General features: G+C 35.4%; 1 protein-coding gene across 2 annotated transcripts in view; it reads right to left on the bottom strand.

Moving 5' to 3' along the window:
* The window catches only part of Septin10 (septin 10), a 118,370-nt gene that overhangs the window by 28,052 nt on the left and 78,822 nt on the right, over nt 1–11,496 (bottom strand). Inside the window, exons 4-7 of one of the 2 annotated variants that reach the window (XM_008847567.3) lie at nt 9,658–9,844; nt 5,225–5,386; nt 2,808–2,904; nt 836–1,004 (exon numbers count right to left, since the gene is read on the bottom strand). In XM_008847567.3, the coding sequence (XP_008845789.2) occupies nt 836–1,004; nt 2,808–2,904; nt 5,225–5,386; nt 9,658–9,844 (615 nt within the window). The remainder of the gene's footprint in view (nt 1–835; nt 1,005–2,807; nt 2,905–5,224; nt 5,387–9,657; nt 9,845–11,496) is intronic. The other variant, XM_029570650.1, reaches the window with a different exon arrangement.

Genomic DNA, 11,496 nt, shown 5'->3' with positions numbered 1-11,496 from the left:
CTTATAGGGTTTATACTGAGTACAATATTGTATAACTGTAATAATTCAACTGTAAACCTAAAAATTTACAGCCAAATTTGAAAGAGATGCATCCTACCTCAGGAAAACGTTATTGAATATGTCAATTGTGTTGTAATGATATGCTTCTTCTAAGTATGTTGTTATTAAATAAATCATTTTTAAAAATTAAAAAAAAAAGATTTGCAAGATAGAAAAAAAAAAGGTAACTGATAAAGTTTTAGGTGATTTAATAATATTTATGGTCAAACTTTTTCATGTCTGATAGCAACAATACTTTCATCTGCTTCAAACAGAAGCACACAAAAAAACCCCTCAAATAAACAAAAACAAAAAGTGAGGGGTTTCCTTCAGTTATTCACATCAGTATTTTATTGCTTTTACTGATTTTACTTACCTTCTTTTTTTTTGCTTGTACAGGGCCTTATGCATACTGGATAAGTACTCTCACACTGAATTACGTCACCAGTTCCCCATCCCCATCCTGTTAACTGTTTATTTTGAAACACGGTCTTGCTATGTTACCTAAGTTGGCCTTGAACTGTTTCTATAGTCCAGGAAGGTCTTGAACTTGTCAGTTTCATGACTCAGCTTCTTAAGTAGCTGGTATTACTGGTCTGGTTTTATTTAACTCTTTTAGAGTAAGACATAAAGAACCTTCAGAAGTAAGGAGGTAACAGCTGACTGGAAAAGTATAATAATTACTTACTGTCAAATTAATCTATTCCATGGTTATCCCCATCACTCTGGATATATAAGAAAGAGTAATACTTTCTAGCTTGCTCTGTGCCTAGCTTCTCAACAAAGACCACCTTACCTGACGGGTTTGTTTTCTGGACCCAAGTCTGAAAAGCCCATTTCTTCCAGTTTGCAACGCCTGTAAAGCTCATAATGCCTAGTATGGGTCTGTTCCCGCAGATCCTCCATGTTTGTACAAATAAGCATTTCCCGAAGCTTTACAAAGTCACAGTGATTCTCATTTTCCACTAGCCAGAGAAAAATAAGAAAAGAGCAATGCTGGTTTTTAATTCCTAGCATACAATTAGTGATTATCAAATGAATAATGAAAGCACAAATGAAGTAACAGAAAAATGGTCAGTTCTGATTAACAGCTACTATCATTATATACAAGTAACCAAGAAAGAAACTCATGCATTATAAAACTGTATTACAGGCAATGTTAATGAACTTACTGGGAGATCAGCTTTAAATTTTGTAGCCAATAGATAAAGAAGGAATAGCAAATAAATATTTTTTCATTAAATTGCCATATGCTCATTATTTCACTAATATTTTATCAGTTTACCAGCTATACTCAGGACATTTCACATGGTGCTTTAAAAAGAATAAGTAACATCATTTCACTTTGAAGCAGTCAATTCTGTTAAGATCTTAAATGTACCCTTTCTTTTTCTATAGTGTTACATTTATGAATTTGTGCTAAACATTACTTGAAATTAGTGAATACACTAATACGGTCCTTCTACATTTATGATGAGCAGAGGACTACAAATAAATATATTACAGTGACCAAGATTTTTAAATTAAAATGTATTTATTCATTCCTTGATTTAAAATAGGTCTTACTGTGTTGCCCAAACTGGATTCAAACTTGAAATCCTCCTGCTTCATTCCCCCAAGTAACCTGGAGTAGAGTAACACCATTCCCAGCTCTTATTTTATATTTTAATTAAAGGATTTTCAACATTTTATTTAAAAACTTATCAGTTGGGCATGGTGGTATTTCCTATAATCCCAAGAATCCAGAGGTAGAGATAAGAGTATCTCAAGATCCAGGTCAGCCTAGGCTATATAGGCAAGACCATTTCAAAAAAACCAAAATCAAACCAACAAAAGTTGATTTAATATAAAATATAGTGAATCAGTAATAGTATATGTAATCTATTCCCCACTTAACTGCCATCACAAATAAAGACCAATGCACTGGCACAGGCCTATAATGCCCTTGAACTCAAGGAAGCTTAAGCAGGAAGATATAAGTTCCAGGCCACCCTAGACTATATAGTAAGACCCTGCCTCAAAACTTGAAAACAAAGCAAACAAATAAAAAGTGGATTAAAGAGATCCTGGTAATTACTTGCTCATAATAATGTCAGGTAATTGGATTTAATTTAATTTAATTTAATTTTTTTTACATATTGTCCCCAGATGCAGCCCTAGCCAGTCTGGAACTCACTATGTAGACCAGGCTGACCTTGAACTCACAGAGATCCACCTGCCTCTGTCTCCTGAGTGCTGGGATTAAAGGTGTGAGCCACCATGCCCGGTTTTAACTTTTTAAGTCAGCTCACTAATTCCTTCTGGAAACAGTTTAACAATATGTTGATCAGAAAATATATCCATACTTACAAAGTGGTTTATTGTGTCCTAATCTATAGTTAAGTAACAATTAGTTTATGTATCATGATTAATCACTGCTTTGTAGATTTAAATTCTAATCAGGGACTAGGGATGTAGTTGCACATGGAATGCCCTAGTATGCTTGAGCACACTGGTTGGATCCCCAGCATCAAAGAAAAAGGCATATCCTTATCTAAGTGTGCATCCATGCATCTCACCTTCTGAAGGTAATCAGGGAAGATAATATGGCAAGACACAAGAAGAATGGGGAGGCACTGTCTAGCTTCAAAAGACTGATCCAAACAGTATGCGTTCAGTTCCTCTGATTATTATAATCTAAAACAGGCATCACCTCAAACAATGTATCCAATGCAATTTTGAGAATACCAAGAACATATATATTTTCAGTCATCATTTATCTTATTTACCTTGTACAGTACCCCAAGGATACTGACGAGCTTTGACCATTTTATTTCCAACTGGTACCTCATCCATACTTCCTACAACAGCAAACGGCAAATGTCCCTGAAAAGGAACCAAATATCAATTTATCTTCTTATACCAATATGATAAGTGACTACATAATTTATGAAAATAACATGATAATTAAACAGCAATTATAATAAGTTCGGAATATATACAAATTATTCTACAAGAATTACTTTTAGAAACTACATAGAAAATTGTTTCCTGAGCATCTTCTACATGCAAAACATAATGTCAGTTGGAATTTAAAGAAAGAGGAAAAGTAGGAAGAGGAGCAGAACTTTCATACAACTGGCAACTTCACCAATATTTATCTCTTCCCTAAAAATAAAGATGAAGAAACTATATACATTATAGTATATAGAATGAGACATTTAGTATATCAACATATGGTAGTAATATAAAGTCATGGATATTTCAAAATGTTGCTAGTATAGTAAATGCTATAGAAATTGAGAGGGTAAAGAGATTATTGAGAAAAGGGAGATATAATCCAAGTTAGACCAGGAAGGAGGAGAGTTGAACAGATCAAAGAGAGTAAGAGGGCTAGCATAAGGAAAGATTCTGAATAACATGCAATAATAGCCCAATCCCAGGGCATGAACCTGTCTAACACTGAGGAGTGAAACAAGGGAAAAGGCTAATGTAAAAAGCATGTACTATGTTTAAAATTTAGCAGTTGATGTTAGTTTTTTGTGTCTTGAATGCCATGATGGGCTGTAATCTACAAGTAGGAGCCAAAATAAACTTTCCTGACTTAAGTTGCTTTTGTCAGGTATTTTGTTACAGCAACAAGAAAAGTATCAAATGCAGTGGTGTATGGAAAAATCAGAAAAGGGGAAGAAAAAGAACGAACACTTACTGTAGGTTATTGTTAGGCACTTAACTAAAGGTACATCATTTAATCTCGAAGCAGCCCTTAATTTGGTACTATTAACCAAATTTTATAAGTAAGTTAGCATTCCAGGAGGTAAGTGTTGTAAAACATGATTAAGCCTGAGCCTCCAAAATACAAAACATTTAAGAAAATGTGGTAATTAAAGGAGGGGAGCATGGTGACCCATGCCTTTATTTCTAGTATTCAGAAGGCAGAAGCACACCAATCTCTGTGAGATCAAGGCCAGCCTGGTCTACATAGTAAGTTCTAGGCCAGCTGGGGCTACAAGGAGACCTTCTTGCAACAAAACCACTAAAAAATAAGTGATAATTTGAGGAAAATAAAGAATTAGTCATCTTAATTACAATAAATTAAATTAGGTAAATGTTTCATTGTGCATGTGACACCTCAAGGGAAGATGAGGGGCAATATCAGCTTCATGAGATCTCCTTAAGGACTGGATTCGAAAGCATCCCAAGGGAGGCTGCACAGTCTTTTCCTGTTTTTAAAATGGGATGGAAAAGAGCCTTTCTCTTTTTAAATATATTTTATTATTTTTATTTTCTTTGTATAAGTGTATTTATTGCCCAAACGTACATAAGTACATCCATGTTTTGCAAACACTGTGGAGACCAGAAGAGGGCACTGGAGCCCCTGAAACTGGAGTTAGGATAGTGGTTAGCTGCCATGTGGGTACTGGGATTCAAACCTGTGTCTTCTGCAAGAGCAGCCAATGTTCTTAACCACCGAGCCATCTCTCCAGCCCCAGAAGGGAATTAAATATGGTTCAACCAAAGGTGTATCTCAGTCTCACAAATGTATTACTTTATTCAGGTGACAGCAGAGAGGAAGGAAAATATACATAAAAATACATTCTCAGTAGCCATTCTCAGCTTTAAAAAAAGTTTTTTTTCTACTGAACGTTTAGACATTTCACCTTGCTTGAAGTCTTTTTGGGAAACACAAGTAAAAATACATCACAGTGGGTCTAGCCTTATCCATGGGTGGTACATTCTAAGATCCCCAGGTGATGAAATGTGGATTATGCACAGATCCACAGATGTTATACTTTCCCTACACATACAAATTTATGAATGTTTATAAATTAGGTACAGTTTGAGAGTAACAATAACTAATGATCAAATGGAGACAACTATAACAATAGACCATAAAAACATGTGATGGTGGTCTCTCTCAAGATACCTTATACTATAATCATCCTTATTTTGATGATGTCAGTTGATAAAATGCCCTTGTGATGAGATTTCACCATACTATCCAGACTGGCACTTAAACTTAGAACTTACTGGTTATTTCTGCAATTTTCCCTTTTAATATTTTCAAACTCTGGTTACCATGGGTAAGTAATCAAAAATTTCAGGAAGTAAAATCTCAGATAAAGAGGACTTTTGTGGCAACAATATTACTCAGAACTTAGCTTTTCTTTCAGGACTAGAAGGTTAGGGTCAGTGGGGAGCTCACATTCATGGCAGTATTGATCCTGGAAGTAGTGTCGTCATCTGTTGGGAACTGATATATTTGAACGCCACTGATAATCAATTCACTCATGAGCTTCATCTTAAACTTCTGTAATTCAGTTTTAGAAATTGTATCTGCCTTGGCAATCAATGGTATAATGTTCACCTATTAAGAAAGAAAATCCACAATCTCCATCACTGAGGATTTTTTTCTTAATCCTGTAGTCACTGTTTTCCACACAAATACCATTCAGTCTCTGACAATAAATTTCTCTGATCAGGAGTTGCTACCTGCTTTTCATAAATAAAGATTAATTTAACACCACTATGTAACAGCCAAGGTGAGTAGCTGCCACAGCATAGGAATCCACCAGATTTACTTAGCCTTTTACAGAAAAAGCGCAGACCTCTAACTAAGGAAATCATTAGCTGTCACTCTCATGTGCACATATCTTTATACATCATTCCTATATATGCAGGTCTTACAATAATTGTCTTTTGAAAGAACAACTTGTAAAATTCTTAATAATCTAAGCAATGGAACTAAGGAAAACTAGAAAACAGGTAACAATGTTCTTTCTGCCTCTTCTTTCCTCCTTTCCTCAACCCCTGTCAAGGAAGTCATCAGAGATTCCTACCTAAATAGCATACATAGGAAGGAAATTGCCAATCCAACTGAAAGTGTTCTTGATGGCTTCTTCCACATTGTTCCAGTCCTCTCACTACCTGAGAGGAAGAAACATTGGGGTCATGAAGACTAACTTGAAAACTTAGTTCTGCAAGAGTTTAACGTCTGCATCAAAGGTTGATGTCTTGACAAACTGAGGTTTTTTTGAGACAGTGTCTCCATGTAACCCCATTTGACCTGGAACTCACTAGGTAGAGCAGGCTGACCCCAAACTCACAGAGATCCGTCTGCCTCTCTCTGCCTTGCGAGTGCTGGGCTTAAATTAAGGTGTGCACACCATGCCTGGCACAAACTGAGTTTTTGTTATCATGTTTTAGTTTTCAGTTTATTTTTCATCAAAACCCTCAGGCTAATTAAATATATGTGGCAAAGAAAATGAGAGATCACAATGCATTTTTCAGAATAAAAGTGAAAATAAAATTGTGATTCCTATTGTATTCTTAACCTTTTGCCTCTTCTCTAATTCTGCACCAATTCAGTGTGCATATCTCTATTTACTAGCCTTCCATGCGCTCCAAAAGATTAGGGTTTTGCCATCTACCTATGAACTTAATGGCAGAACACTCCAACATCGTGAGTAAACTAGTTTTGGTGCTAAGTCCTTGGTTTCAATAATTTATACTTAGATATTCAATAAATTATGACATTTATAAATTATGATTACTTCCCTAATAAATTGCATAAATATATTAAATCAACATTTTGTACAGTGCTCTCACAGGGAATGAAATAACTGACACTGCCAAAGATAATCACTTGTCATTATCAAAGTAAGATAAAAGTAACTGTCCATGTCAAGCAGCCAAGTGTTTGACTTTTAGGAACAAAAGAGGAGGCCTGGGTGTCTGTGAGAAGACAGCAGCTCCTTCATCTTTCGTTAGTATGAATTAGTTTCCTGAAGCCTGTCAAATGCCTTGTGGGTAACAGCTGCCCCTACAAAAACTGTATATTCATGTATATTAAGTGCCAAATTGAGTAACTGAGGCATGTTTTTTTCTTTTTAAACTCACGGCATGCCTTATCTGGTTTGTTTAACAGAAAACTAAAGGCAGTATCTTGATAAAGGAGACCCAATTTTAGAATTTGTCCCCATCCCCTGAATAAAGCAGAACAGGGTAGACATAATCTTCAAGTGAATGACTAATGCTGACAATCATTTATTGTTATAATAAAATAGTTCATTTTGAATGAAATATGTTCCTATTGAATAGGTAAAACCATAATGCTTTTTCAAAGTATTTGGTAGTATATAATATATAATTCTTATGATTAAAAGGTTGGACTGCTGAATAAGCACTCATAATCTCTTCTGCTTATTCCTGAAAACCCACTAACAGAGCTTATCAGCACAAACTGCTCCTAGCTAGCTTCTCTTGAAGACTTTGGAGAGGTAAAGGTGGCTGCATTGGCAAGTACCTCCATTGCCAAAATGAGACTATTCTGAATAAGTCTTCAACTATTAATACAAAGATCTTTAACAGAATGAGTAACATAATTGTTTCCTACGTGCAAGTATTGTACTAACTGCTTTGTAATAAATCTCAGATAATCTTCATAGAAGTCTTAGAGTGAGCTCACTGAAGCCTGGCTAGTTTGCCCAGCACAGAAACAAGCTGGTAAGTGGCTGGGCTGAAGGCAAACCAGACAGTGATCCACTGCTCTCTATTACTTATTTAATTGATTTCATTATTTTAGTTAGATTTTGTAGTGTTAAGAATTGGACCTAAGCCAGGCGTGGTGATGTGCACCTTTAATCCCAGCACTTGGGAGGCAGAGGCAGGTATATCTTTGTGAGTTTGAGGCCAGCCTGGTCTACACAGTGAGTTCCAGGCTAGCTGGGCTACAGGGAGACCCTGTGTCAAAAAAAGAAAAAAAAAAGTTTGTTGTAATTGGACCTAGAGCCTTGCACACCCTAGGCAAGTCCGTATTACAAAGCTGTATCTGCGGCGACATCACATCACCTTTCTTAGATTTTTTTTTTTTTTTTCCGAGACAAGGTCTCACACTATTGCTCAGGCTATTCTCAAACTCCTGGTCTCGAATGATTCTCCTCCATCAGTCTCTCCAGGTACCTGGGATTACAGGCATATATCACCACATACCTGGACTTCTATTGCCCATTTTATACTAGGAAAGTACATTAAGCCTAGGAGGCCATAGCTAAACCTGAGACAACTGTCTTATGTAAGATAAAAGAAAAAGATACTTGTTTTTACAAGGAGGATGATGCTTTATAACAAAAAAACAAAGATTATCTTTGAACTATTAATGCCGGAGATTTGTTTATTCATTATAATAAAATAATCCTCTGTTTTATGACATATAATTATATTCTGGATGTTGAGAAGAGGAAAGGTGAGCCAACATGTTTGCATGCCCAAATGTTTTTTATATTGAATGCATAGTATCAGAGACTATACATTATGACATTTTATAAGGTAGTGATGATAGCCATCCCTTATTGGGACTGTCTTTTGCTAAACCCTTTCTTTACATGGATCAATTTAATTAATTTTTACATACACAACTTGAAGTAGGGCTTCTCTTAGTTTGCGTATTAAGGGGTATGGAAACAGGCTTAGAGAGCTAAAGGCACTTGTCACAGATCAAATAGCTAAGTGTCAGAGTCAGTATTTAAAATCAGTCTTCCAGTGTCAACAAATTCTATGATCTTTATAACATTGCATCATGTTGCTTCTAACACAAAGATGTGCATTTGATTTTACTCCTTTAATGAGAATAAATTTCTACATGAACAAGACTCAGCTATGACAGGCCAAACAGTTACAATATGTGATCAAATCTGATTGGATAAGCAGGCGGCTAAAGTGAGTGGACACTGACAATATCAAATCAATATGTGAAAGGCTTCCATGGTAGGCTCATGCTTTCCATTCTAATCCTGAAAGAGAGCAGGACCTCTAGAATGGCTTTGCCTTTTGAATTCTATTAAGAAATCAGTAGTCAGGATCACAAAAGCTGCATTCCTCACTCCAGGAGAGGTTACAGGAAAGCTCTAGAGAATTATTTCAGGATTAGAATAGTAACTAGTCTTTAATCTACTTTCAAGTGAATACAAAAAAATCATCAGTGAGGTAATTTATGGAACTGCTTTATAACTTCCTAAATTTAGAAGTAGCTTGTTTTAAAAACCTTTTCAAAGGGGCTGGAGAGATGGCTCATCAGTTAAGAACACTGGCTGTTCTTGCAGGGGACCCGGGTTTGAATCCCAGTACCCACATGGCAGCTAACAACTGTCTGTAACTCCAGTTCCAGGGGATTTGACAGCCTCTTCTGTCCTCTGTGGGCATTGCACAACATGGGTGCACTTACCTGCATGCAGGCAATACACGCATACACAATAAAAAAAAAAAAAAAACTTTTAAAAAAGGTTTTCTTGTTATGGTACAAACTAAAACATTTTTCACTATAAGATGAAACATTACATTTTGTCAACAAGGTTCTTCTTGACATTTATGTCAGAAAGTGAAATTATTGCCAAATAAATTCTATGTAAAAATGTACAGAATACTTCTAACAAATTTAACCAAATTTAACTTGTTTAGTTTCTGTGTCTCATCTCTCAAACTGAATTTCCCTGGAAAAATAAGCTAAGATAGAAACTTAATAAATGTTTTAAAGATATACAGAATAAAAGCTACAAAATGTGCATATATATATATCATAAGGATACTTTAATATTTCAAAATATATTAAAGTCTGAAAAGTTGGTTTCCTTCCTAATCCACCTTGCTGTCCAGGCTCTTCATGGTTAAGAGGTCAAGTGTCCTTAGAGAATGGCCTGTTGGGGCAATGAAGTAGAGACACACATGGACACGAGAATCATGGTAGTTAAAGAGGGAGCGCTTGATCTTTAGTTCTTCTTGAAGATAGGCCTCAAACTGATCATCTATGTAGTCAACTATTGGTTGGTAGCTGAAAAAAAATAAGCATTTAAATATTTAATACAACACAGACATGCTATTAAGATACATGTACAACTCAAGTCTGAGGTCTGTATTTTCAATTAAAATCAGTTAATATATATGTTAAAAAGGTAACTTTAGTACTAATACATAATGTGTACTGCATGCACACATAAAGGTAATATTGCCAAAACATTGAGATAATCTAGGTCGAAATATTAAATTCACAATGATTCATTTCCACATGTTTGTACACTCGGTTCCATTCTAATGAAGGTTCTCATAATTTTAAGACTGCTCAAAGCGGTTAGGAGTTTAATGTATAATTGAAGTAACACATGGCATATTATTTAACTGATTGAGAAAAGGCAAAGGTATGAACTAAAGGAATATCTAAATCAAGGTACCTCACTTCTTTTAAGCATATTTAGGCATGAATAGCTTAACACACTAAAGAGGAAAGGGCTATCAGCTGAAAATATCTAACTGGTAATGCTGGCATGGAATTATTTGTAGTTAATTATAAACAAAGGAAAGGCCAATTATATCTTATCCTCCAGCTCTAGTTCAGCTCTTTAGAATTCCATACTCCTTCTGGCTGTCCCTGCCTATTCATCCTTTGAGAGGCAAATCAAATGAGTGCATGTGCAAAACTGTATGCTTAATCTCTGCTCAGGCTGAGTTTGGGAACTTTCCACTTGATTTTGATATGCTCAATCATTGCCCAGGCAGCTTACTCACAAACCTGTTCCTGTATACAGGTGCACAAGGGGGTCGGGGAAACTGAGAACAGTCTCAGGTGTAGCAAGCAACCTATAAACATGGCTAGAGCTGATTCTATCATTATTTGATAATCCTAGTCTTTGGTGACAAACACCTCTTTTACCTCACAGAATACCTTGTTCTTCCACTATAGATGGAATTAGAAAATAAAGCATCGTTATTTTACTTTCTATAATAACTAGCACAATACTTTGACTATTATAAAACTTCAGTTCAGCATCAGAATGATTATTATGGCCAGGCGTGGTCTGCACAGTGAGATCCAGGCCAGCTGAAACTCTAAGGAGACACTGTCCTCCCAATCCCACAAAGATTATTATGATGTCTAAATGTAACCCATCAGGATTCCCTTCCCAAATAATAAAATAGTAACAATTAATCTTTAAGTATATATTTGACATAAAATTCTAAAGAAGCATTAATGACTTATAAGTCAGCAATATGACTTATTACATGACCTAAATAATCATGAATGTTCTCCATGAGTCTACATAGTGAGTTTCAGGTCAACCAAAGCTAAGTATTGAGACCCTTCCTCAAAACAAAAATCCAAACAACAACAAAGAAAAGATCATGAATGGGCAACTAGCTTTAACTGAACATTTAGAGTATCTAAAAAAATACAGATGATAAAATTCATAACATAAATACATTTTAGAAATTACATCTACAGTAAAAGGAGATATTGGAGTACTGAACCAGGCTATAGCAGCTGTGTGGACCAGTTTTAAATTGGAATTAGTATGGCTCTGAGACCTCAAGAGAACTTTTTTTTTAATGCCAACAGAATTTTGTTTCCTTTTTTTCCAAAGTATATTTTTATTCTAATGTGATTTTTTTCAGATTTCATACAATATTCTTAATTATATTTATGCCCCC

This window comes from Nannospalax galili, unplaced genomic scaffold, assembly GCF_000622305.1.
Source record: "Nannospalax galili isolate Female #2095 unplaced genomic scaffold, S.galili_v1.0 scaffold323, whole genome shotgun sequence".
Taxonomy (NCBI): Eukaryota; Metazoa; Chordata; class Mammalia; order Rodentia; family Spalacidae; genus Nannospalax; species Nannospalax galili.
This window is presented reverse-complemented; position numbering and strand designations above follow the sequence as displayed.